The sequence below is a fragment of the Budorcas taxicolor genome, chromosome 5 (assembly GCF_023091745.1).
Source record: "Budorcas taxicolor isolate Tak-1 chromosome 5, Takin1.1, whole genome shotgun sequence".
NCBI classification, from domain to species: domain Eukaryota; kingdom Metazoa; phylum Chordata; class Mammalia; order Artiodactyla; family Bovidae; genus Budorcas; species Budorcas taxicolor.
Genome location: NC_068914.1, coordinates 157,988,282 through 158,004,610, shown reverse-complemented (window position 1 = coordinate 158,004,610; position 16,329 = coordinate 157,988,282). Strand labels below are relative to the sequence as shown.

General features: G+C 46.6%; 1 protein-coding gene across 1 annotated transcript in view; it reads left to right on the top strand.

Moving 5' to 3' along the window:
* The window catches only part of EFCAB6 (EF-hand calcium binding domain 6), a 231,875-nt gene that overhangs the window by 111,848 nt on the left and 103,698 nt on the right, over positions 1-16,329 (top strand). The window contains exons 14-15 of the mRNA XM_052640994.1: positions 487-660; positions 2,756-2,924. Of these exons, the coding sequence (XP_052496954.1) occupies positions 487-660; positions 2,756-2,924 (343 nt within the window). The remainder of the gene's footprint in view (positions 1-486; positions 661-2,755; positions 2,925-16,329) is intronic.

Below are 16,329 nucleotides of genomic sequence, written 5' to 3'. Positions count from 1 at the left end.
ATGACTTGGCATTTTCTAGGATTCTCTGTAAATGCAAGCGTACAAGATGCCAGGTTTTATCCACCAAGCATAATGTCTGTGCGGCTCACTCGCGCTGTTCTGTGTATCCACAGTTGGTTCTTGTTCATTGCAGAGTAGACTTCTGTTTTATGGCCTTCCCCAGCCTTGTGGATCCACTCGTCTATGGATGGGCATTTGGTTTGTTGCTAATTTTTCTCTTATAAGGAAAGCTACAGGTATTATACCAGTCTTTGTGCAGACATATGTTTTTATTTCTTCCAGCCAAGTGCCTATGGGTAGGATAGCTGGATCCTCTGATGAGTATACCTTCGGTTGCCCCACTGTCTTCCAAAGTGGGAGCGCCATCTCACACTTCACCAGCCGTGGAGGAGACCTGTAGCCACTCACCTCCTTGCCAACACTTGGTAGGCTCCTTCTTATTTCAGCTGTTCTAATGGGCGTGTTCTAATTATTTTTAATATTCAGACTCTGCAGTAAGTTTCAGGATATTGCTTCAGGAAGAATCCTTTACAAGAAACTTTTGGCATGCCTAGGAATTAATCGACCGCCCACTGTCTCTCCAGTTTCCGTGCCAAAGGGTCAACTGTTAAACGAACAACTTCAAAAAGAGGAGCAGCCGCTGCCAGACCTTTCTGAGAGGTAAAACAAAACAAAAGCACGTATTAAAACCACGGTGCCCGCCGCAGGATATGTTAGTTGCTCAGTCGTGTCCGACTCTTTGCAACCCTGTGGACAGAGCCCACTGGAGCACGCCAGTCTCTTCTGTCCATGGAATTCTACTGCAAGGTAGACAGTAAATATTTGTTGACAAAAATGAGTATTTAAATATTTGGGATTTAAATAAGAAAGATGGCAAATGATGAATGCAGTGATTAGAGTCAGGGCGTTTTAGAGCAAGCAGAGATCTTAGGACTACGCTACACTGACTTATTAATTCCAGGATTGAAAGCACTGAGACCTGAGAGGAGGTCTGGGGACTGGCCTCACATTATTTGGGCTTCCCAGGTGGCGCTAGTGGTAAAGAACCCCCCTGCCAGTGCTGGAGATGTAAGAGACATGGGTTCCATCCCTGGGTCAGGAAGATACCCTGGAGGAGGAAATGGCAACCCACTCCAATGGAATCCCATGCTCAGAGGAGCTGGCAGGCTACAGTCCATAGGGTCGCAAAGAGCTGGACACAAATGAAAGCCACTTTGCGTGCTCAGGTTCACAGACTGAGTGGACACCCTGGGGGGAAGGACCCAGGACTTTCAGCTCCCAAAGAACTCAACTATTGCCTCCCTGCAGTCACACTTTTTGCCAGAGTTGTAGCTTCCTTACTGCTGTATAATATTTATTGCAAAATATACTCATAACACTGGTTAACATTTTCTAACATGAATGATAGAATTACTTAAATGACTGCCAAATTGAATCGTAACAGTAAAACGTACTTAGTAAATCCATTAAAAGTCAGACTGATGAATATTCTAGCCCTTCATTTTGAAAAATATAGGTTTAGCCTAATGAAAAGATATTATTTTAACTTGCTTGTTCTATAGCTTATAATAAATCCATAAGGAAAGATAAAATGTAGGACTAATTGGCCGACTTCACTTTGTCATATCCCCTTTAAAAAATTCTCAAGTGTAGAGCAATGGGAATATTTTAATGCTAAGGTGATGAAATTTGAATATCTGGGCACTTTAACAGTAGCTGCTTTATAGATGAGTAGAAAGATGGTATTTTAAGAGGAAGGTAAAAGATTCTATGAAGTGCTACGTCTGCCTCCCAAAAAAGCCGTGAAAGAAGTACTAGCAGTTTAGCATTTCATCAAACGTGGGCATTTCTGGAGCGCCCTTAGGGCTGGCAGAAGCAGCAGGTGAGGAGTCGAAGTCCTTTCTCCGGACCATCTCATGGCTATCGAAACGAGGTCTAGGAGACTGCAGGAGGGCTGGAGAATAATTAGCCTTCAAAGGCAGATTCTCACACTCAGACACAGAGCACACCGCATAAGATCTGTATTATATAGATTAAATTGATTTCACAAATCAACTTGGATTAATTGCGGACATCCCTTCCTTCCCCTGGCTGTCTGATGCTCTTTGATCTGGTGACCACGAAACAGCCTGTGTAACTTAAGGCTGTGTAGCAGGCTCTGACTTTGTATTTTCCCAGTTCACTAAAGTATCCTTTCTCAGCTGTGTCTTCCCACTCACATGCCAGATTCAGGTAGCTCAAAGCACAGCTGAAAACCTCAGGGCTGACACCAGCCCCTGCCCCAAAGCTCCCCACCCTGGCCTGCTGCCTTGTGCTGGGACCTCGGCCGGGGAGGGGAGCTTACCTGACACAGTGACACAGAGCTGCCGGCCTGGCTCTGAAGCTACGAGCCATGGGCGTGTAAGAAGTCCCCGAGTCCCTCCCTTGACCTCAGCGTCTGTCTGCTCGTTTGTGAAAAGGGGATGGAAAGCCCCTGTGTTGTCCTGGGCTGAACCATAAGCGGGTGAGTTCTGTAGCAGGGGTCCCCAACCTCCGGGACCTCATGCCTGGTGATCAGAGGTGGAGCTGATGTAATAACAATAGAAGTGAAGTGCACAATAAATGCAGTGAGCTTGAATCACCCCCAAAGCATCCCTCCCCCGTTCCATGGAAAAACTGTCTTCCACAAAACTGGTCTGCGGGGCCCAGAAAGGTTGGGGGCTGCTGGCCTATAGAAAGCGCGCTGCTGCAGCTGTGTGCCTGCTTGTGATTTTAGAGCCAAGCCCACTGAGAGCCAGGGTGCCATGGCCAGGAACATGACGAAGGAGGAAGTCATTGAAAAGCTCAAAAGCTGCATACGGCAGCAGGACCCAGCTCTCAGAAAGCGGTTTCTCGACTTCACCAAGGAGCCCGATGGCAAAATTAACACGCATGACTTCAAGAAGGTAGGAGAGTAAGGTTTCTCTGCGTTTCTGCGTTTCCTCCTTTCCGAAAGGAAGTTCAGTTGTCTTACTGTGCCACTGCTGCTGAGTCGCTTCAGTCGTGTCCGACTCTGTGCGACCCCATAGATGGCGGCCCACCAGGCTCCGCCGTCCCTGGGATTCTCCAGGCAAGAACACTGGAGTGGGTTGCCATTTCCTTCTCTTACTGTGCTACCAGGCTCTAAAGGCACAGCATTAAGTTTTTTTTCAGTCAGGGTTTATTCCAGGGCAAAACGGATTCATTTCTAGGCATCTTCCGACAATGTAAAAGGATTCTTCTGGCCAAAAATATCCTTGGCAACTTTCTTCAGACTATGCTTCTGATGTGAATGCGGCTGGTTTTTGATAGTTAACCTTTCAAAACAAAGGGTTCATTGGTGCTTTCCTTGGCCATCCACTGAGGACCCGGCTCCGTGTGCGAGGTGGGGCAGTGGCGGGGGGGGCGGGGCGAGGCTGCTCAGGGCCCCCCCAGCCCTGCCCGTGAGGGGTTCCCGGGATGCTGTGATAACAGAGCTGCGATTTGTGCCGCAAAAAAGTGGGGAAAAAAAGAAACTGGCAGTGAACATGGGAAGCTCAGAGTGCTGGTTTGCATGTGCTTATGGGAACTGGGGAGGTTCATACCAGAAAGAGCTCACTTTGAAGGGTTCTGCACAGACTTCTCAGGAATGAATTTGCACGATTGCTTAAAATTCCTATTATGATCCCCCTGGTTCATCATCTGCAGCTATGTTAAAGGGAAACCTTGCCGCTAATACGTAGTAGTGTCCATGTGGACGCCTTCAGAAGAAGGCAGTGAAATATATTTCCAAGAAGAGAAGTAATCAAATTAGCAGCTGCAGTTTATCTAGTGCCTGCCCCCATGCCAGGTGCCAAAATGGGCTCTGTCCGAATCTCATTTCCAAGCCTCTCATCGGCAGCAGTGTGGAGGGTGGGTGGAGGAGGGGGCCGGCTGGTGTGGGGAGGGGGCAAGGGATTAGATGGCTGTGGAAACAGTCCAGACCTCCCCTTCCCCAAGCAAGAGACACGGAAGTGGAGGATCTAGGTTTGTGAGCCTAAGGGGCCCAGCAAGGAGACATGGGGGTAACAGGTGAGTGAGAGGACAGAGTCAAGGATGGTTCCACAAGTTCTGGCTGCGGTGAGGGGGGGAACCAGGAACTGGGAGCCAGCCGTTGCCGACTGGCAAGAGCAGCTTCAGTGGGTAAATGGGCAGGAGTCATGGAACCCTCCCAGGGCCTGGTCCCAGGTTCCACCCCGAATCACCTGGCAAATGGGGCCTCTTTGTGTTTGACTCTGATTCTTTTTTTTTTTAATTAAAGCTTCTTTATTTTTGTTCTGCTGGGTCTTCGCTGCTGCGCAGGCTTTTCTCTAGTTGCGGCAAGTAGCTGCTCTCTGTTGCGGGGCTTCTCATTGAGGTGGCTTCTCTTGCTGTGGAGCACAGGCTCTAGGCTGCATGGACTCCAGCAGTTGCAGCTCGCAGGCTCCCGAGCTCAGGATCACTTGTTGTGGCGCTCAGGCTTAGCTGCCGCGTGGCCATGGCGTGTAGGATCTTCCTAGACAGGGATCCAACCTAGGTCCCCTACACTGGCAGGTGGGTTCTCAACCACCAGGCGTGCAGGAAAGTCCCTGTTCATTTCTTTATTCTGCCTGTTTATCTTCCTCCAGTAAAAACATATGCTCCAAAGGTAGACATTTTTATCTCTTTTGGACAGAGATGTATCCCAGTACTTGGCACGCAGTAGGGCCCAGAGGACATTTGCTGGATGAACAGGTGAACCTGAAGAGTTAACTAGAATCCCCAGGGGAGCCTGAAGGGCCACCACCTGCGGAGTGAGGCAAGCAGCCACTTCAGAAGCCAGTTGGGGTTCGTAAACATGAGGCTGGTTCCCCTCTCCACCTGGCGCACCCACCCTGGCCCCGTTCTCTGCCCCCTGCCCGTCCCTACATCCCGGCCAAGCGGAGGGGCAGCTGCAGCTCTGCTCTTGCTTCCCGATGGCACTGGCATGCTTCTCCCCTCCCTGGTTGCTGGCTTCCTGGAGACATGCCAGTGGGTGGCAGGGGGTGCGGAAGGAAACAGAAAATACTAGAGGATGGAGATGCAGGGAGAGGAGTCTGTTGTTTCAGGAGACTTGACAACCAGTTCACGGCAAACACAGTTAGGGGAGTATTCCACTGGCTTCCCACTTAGTGACTTGTTGGGTTTAACTTCTGAAAACCTCCTGTCGTGACCAGCCGTTTAACTTGAAGATCAATAATCGTGGGGTGACTTTCAACCATCCGCTGGGGACCCAGATTTCAACTCGATAGGCTGGTAACCTCAAAGCATTATGTAAATGTAAGTTTTCATTGTTAAATTATTTACCAATGAGAGCGATTCTACCACTGGTGAAGTCAGAGCTGGGGAAATCATGGGCTTATACTATAGAAAGAAGCCAGAATTTAGATTGGATATAATGCAAGGCATCCAGATGTTAAAGGTTTGCGAATACCCAACTTCAGTGGCAAGGAAACCTTCGAAACCAACTCTGCAGAGAGCTTTAAGTGTTAACGATGACTAATTCTATAATGGGAATAATAGCAATGATAATGACCTTGATGATAATGCTAACCGTTGCTAGACTAGTGATGGTATCGCTACACTGACTGAAGACTTACTGACTCTGCCAGTGTGCAGGCGCTGGGGGTGTTGCTTTACAAGCATTATTTGTAACTGTCACAGGAGCCCCATGAGACATAGATCACATTATACCCACTTCGCAGAGGAGGAGACCAAAGCTTAGGACTTCAGATCATGGCTCAGCGTGGTTCAGCTGGTAAGCCATTCAGACACTCGAATTTGAATCCATGCCAGTCTGTATCAACCTCAGACCCTTGCTGGGAGTGATACTGGCTTGGTGGGCGTCATACAGGCCGTGTGTGTGTGTGTGTGTGTGTGTGTGTGTGTGTGTGTGTGTGTGTGTGTATGCGTGCTTAGTCACTCCGTCATGTCCAACTCTTTGCAGCCCCATGGGCTGGGGCCCTCCAGGCTCCTCTGTCTGTGGGATTTTCCAGGCAAGAATACAGGAGTGGGGAGCTATTCCTTTCTCCAGGGGGTCTTCTTGACTCAGGATTGAGCCTGGGTTTCCCACATTGCAGACAGATTCTTCACCTTCTGAGCCACCAGGGAAGCCCATACAGGCTAGCTGGGTACAACCGATGGCAGCTTTGAGCTTGCATCTGGCCTCAGAGTTTTGTGGAAAGGAGATTACTTTAATAAGAATGCCCCTTCACTGCTTCCTACCAGTTTGATTGTGGGGAGGCAATGTTCTTCCCCTCTCTTCCCCCAGTCTTACCAGTTAGGAGTGCAGTGGCCGCAGAGTTTCAACCCCAGGGCATTGGGAGTGAAGCTCTAAGTCCTATATACTCACTTGCCCAGTTCTGTGTCCATGTACTTGTTCATCCTTTGAACACAGGCAGTGCTTCGCCATTGGCTTGAATACCTTGCAAACCATCATTTGTAAAAATCACTACAGATAGTGACTACAACCTTGAAATTAAAAGACGCTTGCTTCTTGGAAGAAAAGCTGTGACCAACCTAGACAGCATATTCACAAGCAGAGACATTACTTTGCCGACAAAGGTTCCATCTAGTCAAAGGTATGGTTTTTCCAGTGGTCATGTACGGATGTGAGAGTTAGGACATAAAGAAAGCTGAGCGCCAAAGAATTGATGCTTTTGAACTGTGGTGTTGGAGAAGACTCTTGAGAGTCCCTTGGACTGCAAGGAGATCCAACCAGTCCTCCACCCTAAAGGAAATCAGTCCTGAATATTCATTGGAAGGACTGACGCTGAAGCTGAAACTCCAATACTTTGGCCACCTGATGCAAAGAACTGGCTCATTGGAAAAGACCCTGATGCTGGGAAAGATTGAAGGCAGGAGAAGGGGACAACAGAGAATGAGATGGTTGGATGGCATCACCAACACAATGGATATGAGTCTGAGCAACCTCCGGGTGTTGGTGATGGACAGGGAGGCCTGGTGTGCTACAGTCCATGGGGTCACACAGAGTCGGACGCAACTGAGTGACTGAACTGAACTGAATACCTTGCACTCTAAATTAGAAGTGCTGTTTATTCTTAGCAGCCATCACCTTCCCTGTGGTGGGGGCAGGAGGTGATGGGCTACACAGGTCCTCTTAGGAGAGACCCATGAGAATAGAACCCAGAGCCAGGCGGAAGCTGACAGGCCCCTGTGTCCCTGCATGGTCATCACTGGACTCTGTTGCTGTTTTCACCTGCCAGGTCAGGCAGCTTTTGTCTGTCATGCAGGCTCTTATTTGTTAACTGGTAATGGACTTTCCCCCTTTCCTCTCTTGATTGTAGGAGATACCAGAGTTTCTGGTTGGTGTAAGATAACCAGGGACCCCACACTGAGTTGAGAACCCTGAGAGAGGCAGAGCTGCTGGGGTTTTCATGAACTCATGGTCAAGTATGCAATTTCCACTATGGGAGGGAAAGGACTGTTCTTTCTGAAATTGTACTAGCTCTGGTCTGCGTATTTTGCATCATCCATTAAATCATTGTTCACAACAACCGTGTAACACATATTCTTTCTCTCAGGAAATCCCACTCTTCTGCTTCATTGCTCGGGCCTCTGCACCACAAATCCTGTGACTTCCATGTGTTTTTAAATGTCCCAATTTATTTAAATAATGAGTCAAGAACTTGTAATGTTGCCGAAAACCATTTTGAATTTTAGGATGATCTAGAATCTTTATATTCCTTCTCCAGATACGTTTCCCCCCTTTCCCTATCCTTCATCTGCTGAATTAGCAGCAAACCCCCAAAACAGTAGCTTAAATGTTTAAAGTGGCTATTTTTCTCCTGTAAGAGAGGCGTCTGAGGTTGTTGCTATAGGGGCAGTGCAGCAGCTCTACGTTGTCTTCAGATTGTGCTTGTCTTCCCAGGTTGCTTCTAGCTTCTTACTCTTTCAGTCTTATCCTCATGTATACAAGATAGCTGCTGGAACACCAGCTATCACACACATGCTTCAGGCATAAAGAAAGGAAAAAGGGAAGGGCAAAGGCTTGAGCCAGAGAAGGCTTTCTTTTTTAAAGGGCTTTTTTTGGAAGCTCCTCAAACTTAACATTTTGTTGTAATGTATCATAAGCTTCCACGTACATACACACTTTTTGGCTGGGCACATTACTACCTCCAGAAAAAGCAAGGTCCTGCTCCTATGGAAGAAGGAGAGAATACACATTAGGCAGGCAAATACAACAGTCTCTGCCATCCTTTCTCTCGGTAAACATTGTGAGAGTGCCTGTTCCGCACTTGGAATAGGACTAAGCCACATGGGGAACATGGATAAAGCAGAAGTTTCATTGCTTGGGACTAGTGACCCATGGGGAACATAAAATGACTAAACACCCAAGGACACATAAGTCAAGATTAGTCTAATTGAGTAATTAGACTAATTGAGCTATTCCATCCATCAGGAATTTGAGGGCAGCTTTACAATTCTAGTTCCCTGTAATTGGCTGTTCCTAATGGGAAATTGTTATTCTTCATCCTCAGTAAATACACTGAACATTGTTCAGCTCGCTGTTATTCTTAGTCCCATTTCTGGGGTCCCAGCAGAGGCCCCGGCGACAGACACAGGCTGCAGAGCTCATCAGCCAACAGACACAGAGCCCCCAAGACGTGGATTAGGGAAGCCAGAGTCTGTAACAGCCCAGCCCAGTGTCCCAGATTCTTAGCAGCGTTGGCCCCTTACTTCTGCACCTTCCTGAAGGCAAGGATATCTCACCTTGCTTATCAGGAGGTGAGCTTCCTCACTTCCTCCCAGCAAAGTACCTTAAACCCTTTGGGTGCTGGTCACACTCATATATCTGGGGAACGGGTGCCCACCCCACTCACTGCCATCAATCTGCCACACAGTCTTCTCCATCTGGGGACAGGGACCCTGATTAAACCAAACCCCACAAACACCCTTGAGCATCTCTTGGCTGTTCCTTACCGCTTCCTGATCTTACACGTTTGTTTCAAGGAGGCGAACCAGTTGTGTGTTTGAGGTCCCTCACATCTTCAGTTTTGTTGCTCCAAGCTCCACACACCCATCAGAAGTCTATATTTACTTTATCTCCCAGCAATAATTCTCTTGACAGATGCCAAACCTGGAGCCTCTCGGCATCTGGCCATGCCCAAATTGGCCAGTTCCTCCAGGCCCGGGCAGCTGCAGACCCTCAGTGTCAATGGACCGCACCTCTAGGGATTTGTTTTTGCCTGTGTGTTCTCAGGGTCTTCCTCCCTGTCGGGCCTTTGTCTCCTAGGCGTGGAGACTTGCATTGTCCTTTTTTAAGTTTTCAGTTCAGGTCCTTAGACTCCAGCCCTGGCCTGTTCCAGAGATGAGCACATGTCTGGAAGGGGGAGCCAGACATGCTCTGAGCCTGCCCCCTCTGACTTCGCCACTCCGGCACCATGTAACTAGTGAACGCTCTGCTGGAGTGGCTCTCCGTCTGGCCCAAACCTATTTCTCAGTCCAAAGTCCACTCCAGAGGTGTCAGCTGTTCCCAGGAGAAATGCAATCGCCTATCCTCAGTTTGACACTGAAAGCGTGAAAGCGAAAGTTGCTCAGCCCTGTCCAGCTCTGAATACTGGCGTGGGTAGACTTTGCCTTCTCCAGGGGATCTTCCCAACCCAGAGATCGAACCCAAGTCTCCCACATTGCAGGCAGATTTTTTACCAGCTGAGCCACAAGGGAAGCCCAAGAATACTGAAGTGGGTAGCCTTTCCCTTCTCCAGGGGATCTTCCCAACTCAGAGATTGAACCGAGGTTTCCCACATTGCAGGCTGCTTCTTTACCAGCTGACCTATCAGGGAAGCCCTTGACGCTGAAAGGTGAGTCCTGTCCACCTTGGGGTTTTGGTCCCTTGAAACCTCATGGCTTTTGCAGCTTTCTGATGCCTTTTTGTTGTTTTTACTTGATTTTTTCTAATTGTTTTCGTTGGGAATATTTGCTTACTGTGAATTGCTCCATCCTACCCAAATGCAGAAGTTGAGATCTCTCAATTTTCCCTTTTCTTTTTTTTTTGATTTCTCTCCTTCCTTTTTAATTTTTAAATTATGAAAGTATGATAACACATTTACAGGAGACTTGGAAAATACAGAGCAAAGTTACATATAGTTTTACTATATATTACAATTATCTTTTAAGTAGATAAATTAAGATTTTTTAGCTCGGGTTTCAGTATCAAACTCTCAATAATTAGTAGAATGAATATACAGAGAAGTAGAAGGATATAATAGACCTGAAAAGCACTATGAACCTATTCAGCATAATTTTTTTGCACTTTGTCTTATGTCCCTGGATATGTTCCAGTGTCTCCTAGTTTATAGCCTGTGGGAACTTGAATAGAATTTGTATCCTACTGTTGTGAGAAAATTGTATAAATCAGTTATATTCAGTGCTTTTTATTTATTTATTTTTTTTTGCCATACATTGACATGAATCCACCACGGGTGTACATGCATTCCCAAACATGAACGCCCCTCCCACCTCCCTCCTCAATTTTCCCTTTTCAAAGTAACAACTTTATTTGACTTGGTTTTTTTCTCTTGTATAATTTGTTTTATATTTCATTATTTCTGATGTTACCTCCATTATTTTCTTCCTTCTACCTGCTAGGGATTTAATTTGCTTTTCTTTTTCTGATTTCTTGAGGTAGAATGTTAGATCGTCACTTTCCAGCCGTTGTCTCTCTAGTGTGTGAACTGACAGCTACCCATCGTCCTCTAGGTGCAGCCTTAGCCGCGTGGTACAGTTTTCCGTATACTGTGTTTTCACTGTCATTCATTTCAACATATTTTATAATTTCTGTCGTGATGTCTTCTTTTCTCCAATTGTTTACTGTTTAATTTCCACACAGCTGATATTTTCTAGTTTATCTCTTATTATTGATTTTAAAATTGATTCCATTGTGATCACAGAATAGATTTTAAAGTCTACACGCATCGAACCTATCATCCTCTGCTCTAGCAGCTGGGCTATCAAAGGGTGTGATTTTAAAGTTAAATCACTTCAACTGATCCTTCTAAATATGCTGAGGCTTGGATTATGACCCAGTATAGAGACAATTTTGGTAAATGTCCCAGAAACACTTGAAAACAATGTGTAGTCCATCACAGACCTTTAGTTTTCTAAGTAGGTCAACTAAGTTGATTTTATTGTGTTTTTCAGACCTTTTGTCTCCTGATCAATTTTTTGCCTGCTCATCCTATTAGCTGTTGAGAGAAATGTGTTGAGGTCTCCCAATTGATTGTGGATTTGTCTATGAGATCCTTTTTAGTTCTGTTGCTCGTTGCCTTGTTCACTTTGAAGCTAAGTTTTTGGGTATACATAGACCCAGAATTGCTGACGCTTCCTGTGAGCTTTCTTCTTTATCATTATGACATGACTCTCTTGATACAGAGTGATGCTGCCTGCCTTCAAGTCTATTTTAGACTGATAATAATATAGTTACTTCAGCTTTCTTTTGATTCCTGTTAGCATAGCATATTTTTTCCTATCCTTTTACTCCACATTTCCTGGGTGCTTATATTTAAACTGCCTCACGTGGACAGCATATAGCGGGTATTTTAGAAAACAGACCATGACAGCCTCAGTCTTGCACTGGCAGTAGCCACTTCATCTGACATTTAGTTACTGATAGAGTTGATTCTCCTGGAGAAGGAACCAGCAGCCCGCTCCAGAATTCTTGCCTGGGAAATCCCATGGACAGAGGAGCCTGGTGGGTACAGTCCATGGGGTCACAGAGAGCTGGACATGACTGAGCGCATAAGCACAGAGTTGATTTCCTATCTGTAAATATCATCTCACTATTTTTTTCTATTTGACCCAGCTGTTTCCTGTACTCTTTTCTTTCCTTTCTTACCTCCTTTTAGATTAACTATTTCTACCATTCCGCTTTCCCCGCTCTCAGCCTACTGATGTGTATGTTCTTCCGTCAGTCTTTAGAGGCTGCCTGAGAGATTTGATATGAATCCTTGTCTTATTGTATGAACTTAAATATGTTGTTATTTTTACCACTTCTCTAGCAATGCTAGATATAAAACTAATTTCATTCACCCCTTCCTATCTTTTATGTTACTATTGGCATGCATTTAAATTTTACTTCAATGCTGAATCCCATGGGATGCTATTTTTATGGTAAATAAGATATCATATGTATCTGCATGCTTACCCTTGCTATTTCTCTGCATCTTATGTTTCTGTATGCTTGTGCCTGGACTAATTTTTTCCGTTAATTTATCGCTATTATTTTTAGCTAGAATGGCTCTTTGCTGCTGCGCGTGGGCTTTCCCTAGCTGCAGTGAGCGGGGCCTCCTCTCTAGCTGCAGTGCAGTGCTTGGGCTTCTCATTGTGGTGGCTTCTCTCGCTGTGGAGCATGGGCTCCAGGGCACGCGGGCTTCAGTGGTTGCGGTACACAGGCTTAGTTGCCCTGCGGCATGTGGAACACTCCAACAACAAAACCAACCACCCAAACAAAGGAACTCCCTTCTAGCGTGTAGTCCTCAAAGTTTTTTAAGAAAAGGCAGAGGAACCAGAGATCAAATTGCCAACATCAGTTGGATCATGGAAAAAGCAAGAGAGTTCCAGAAAAACACCTACTTCTGCTTTATTGATTATGCCAAAGCCTGTGTGGATCATAATAAACTGTGGAAAATTCTGAAAGAGATGGGAATACCAGACCACCTGACCTGCCTCCTGAGAAATCTGTGTGCAGGTCAAGAAGCAACAGTTAGAACTGGACATGGAAAAACAGACTGGTTCCAAATTGGGAAAGGAGTACGTCAAGGCTGTATATTGTCACCCTGCTTATTTAATTTATATGCAGAGTACATTATGCAAAATGCTGGGCTGGATGAAGCACAGGCTGGAATCAAGATTGCTGGGAGAAATATTAATAACCTCAGATATGCAGATGATACCACCCTTATGGCAGAAAGTAAAGAAGAACTAAAGAGCCTCTTGATGAAAGTGAAAGAGGAGAGTGAAAAAATTGGCTTAAAACTCAACATTCAGAAAACTAAGATCATGGCATCTGGTCCCATCACTTCATGGCAAATAGATGGGAAAACAATAGAAACAGTGACAGACTTAATTTTGGGGGGTTCCAAAATCACTGCAGATGGTGATTGTAGCCATGAAATGAAAAGACACTTGCTCCTTGGAAGAAAAGCTATGACCAACCTTGACAGCATAGTAAAAAGCAGAGACATCTTTACTTTGCCAACAAAGGTCCGTCTAGTCAAAGCTATGGTTTTTCCAGTAGTCATGTATGGATATGAGAGCTGGACAATCAAGATAAAAAAGCCTGAGTGCCAAAGAATTGATGGCTTCAAACTGGTGTTCAAGAAGACTCTTGAGAGTCTCTTGGACTGCAAGGAGATCTAACCAGTCCATCTTAAAGAAAATCAGTCCTGAATATTCATTGGAAAGATTGATGCTGACACTCCAGTACTTTGACCACCTGATGCATAAAACTGACTACTTGGAAAAGACCCTGATGCTGGGAAAGATTAAAGGCAGAAGGAGAAGGGGATGACAGAGGATGAGATGGTTGGATGACTGCATTGTCTCTTTGGACATGAATTTGAGCAAGCTCCTGGAGCTGGTGATGGACAGGCAGGCCTGGCGTGCTGCAGTCCATGGCGTCTGTATATTGTCACCCTGCTTATTTAACTTATATGCAGAGTACATTATGCAAAATGCTGGGCTGGATGAAGCACAAGCTGGAATCAAGATTGCTGGGAGAAATATCAATAACCTCATCTGAGGTTATTGAGTGACTGAGTGACCGACTGAGTGACTGAATGGAACTGAACTGATGCCTGTGTGCCGTCACTCCAGTCATGTCCGACTCCTTGCGACCCCGGGGACTGTAGCCCCCCAGGCTCCTATGTCCGTGGGATTCTCCGGGCAAGAATACTGGAGCGGGTTGCCATATCCTATCCAGGGGATCCTCCTGACCCAGGGATTTAACCTGCCTCTCCTGTGTAGTAGGTGGGTTCTTTATTACTGAGCCACTGGGGAAGCTCTTCTAACTCAGAGCATGGGCTATTCTTTGAGCCCTCATCCCTGAGAAGTCCTGAATTCTGTCTAACCTTAGTTTCCTCAGGACTCAAAAAGGTGAACCCCCGCAACAACAAAAAAAAACCTTCCACTTTTCTGAGGTTTTCTGCTTTGATTCCTAAGCCTTCTGTCAATTCCCACTCCGTGGCTTCCGAATTCAGCCAGTACCTCGAGGGGAAAACTGACAGTATCAGGGTCCGTTTTCTGTTTTCCCTTCTCACCAGGAAACTGAAAAGTGAAGTCTCTGATTCTGGTCTCTACAGTCCCACGCTCTGCTTGTTTCTCTCTCTGCTGGTAGCGGCCACCTGCCTGGGCCTTCAGCCCGGATCCTGAACCCTGGCTCTGCTCCCAGAATGGGTCTGTGACCTCCTTCTCTTCCGAGTTCTGAAGTTCCCCCTTCACTCCGACTTGTGTCCCTTTGAGCCCTTGTTGTCTCAGCAGCTATCTGTATGTCAGACAGGTGTTTTGCTGTCTTTTGTCTGGCTTTCTGTTTGTTCTCAGTGGAACCAAAGAACTGCAAGCTGCACACCAACCCTTCCCTTTTTGATGGGCATTCATTTCTTTTTCTCTCTTTTTCCCCTCTTCAAACAATCATTCTTTATGTATCTCTATGTATTGATGCTTTCATCTCTATGGAATGGATTCCCTGGGGTAGAATTGCTTAATCTGACCCCAGCCTATACCCTGCCCCACCCCAGCCTCCAGCCGCCACAGCTCTTCCCTGACACTCTTGTTTGCATCAGTTTCAGCCTGGTTCTCTCCCCCAGCCCCTTGCAGCCCTGCCCTCCTCCCTGAGGTGGACCTGCTACTCAAGCAGTTATCTGTGTCCTTTTTATTCTCTGCCCTGTCCCAAGCATCTGAAACAGGGCATAAGTACTCAGTATTCTTGGAATGAACCCAATCAATTTTGGAGCATTGGAGAATTGCATTTTAAAACTCTGCCTACAGCCATACCACCCCCTGTATGCACCCGATCTCATCTCAAAGGCCGATTCTGAGCCACACTCAAAGTCTCAAAGTGAAAAGCTTTGAGTCAAAGCTCAGTCATGTCTGACTCTTTGAGTGCATGGAATTCTCCAGGCCAGAATCTGAAGTGGGTGCCGGGAGTCAAATCCCAGCTCTGTTGCCTAACAACTGCGTAACCCTGGGCAGACCTCTCTGTGCCTCAGTTTCCTTCCCTCAGTGGAGATCGTTTTAGTAGCTACCTTGTAGGATAGTCTGTATGTCAGTCACTCAGTCATGCCGGACTCTGCGACCTCATGGACCACGGCCCACCAGGCTCTTCGGCCCATGGGATTTTCCAGGCAAGGATACTGGAGTGGTTTGCCATTTCCTTCTCCAGGGATTGTAGGATAGTGATAAGGATTAAACGAGCCAATACGTGTGTAGTAGCTTCTTAGGAATTTGTAACAAATCACCACAAACTGGGTGGCTTGAACCACAGAAATCTCTTCTCTCACAGTGCTGCGGCCAGAATCTGAAATCCGGGCGTCGCAGAGTGCTGCCGCCCGCCAAGGTTTATTTATGTGAGGACCCTTCCCTGCCGACTCTGGCTCCCAGCCTTGCTGGCTTGGCGGCCCCTGGCTGCCCTCGGCTTGCTAAGCTGCCCTCACGCTGACCTCTGGCCTCTTGCTTGTGTCTGAGTCTTCACCTGTGTTGTCCTCGCTCTCCAGAGTCCCTTCTTTTTATAAGCACTTCCGTCCTTGGACTTGGGCTCACCCCTAATCCAGTGTGTGCATGTGTGCCTGCCCAGTCATTCAGTCATGTCTGACCCTTTGTGACCCCATGGGCTGTAGTCCACCAGATTCCTCTGTCCATGGAATTTTCTAAGCAAGAATACTGGAGTGGGTTTCCATTTCCTCCTCCAGGAGATCCTCCCGACCCAAGGATCAAACCTGCGTCATCCTGCATCGGCAGAGGGATTCTTTACCGCTGAGCCATCTGGGAAGCCTAGTCCAGTATGACCTCATGGAAACTCAATTACATCTGCAAAGACCTTGTTTTCATTAAGGTCACATGTGCAGGAAACTGGGTTAAGATTTAAGCATATCTTTCTGGGGACTCAAGCAACTCAACACAGTCGGTTAGCCCTTCCAGTAGAGCCGGCTCCCGAGGGCAGGGTTTTGGTCTTTTGTTCACCTTTGAGTTCCTGATGGCTTGAATAGTGTGTCGAATGTAGGTGTCCCCCAAAAGCTCTTGAATTAATTAATACTGTATTAGCTCTTTGTCTTCCGCACTGCAAATATATTTATAAAACCT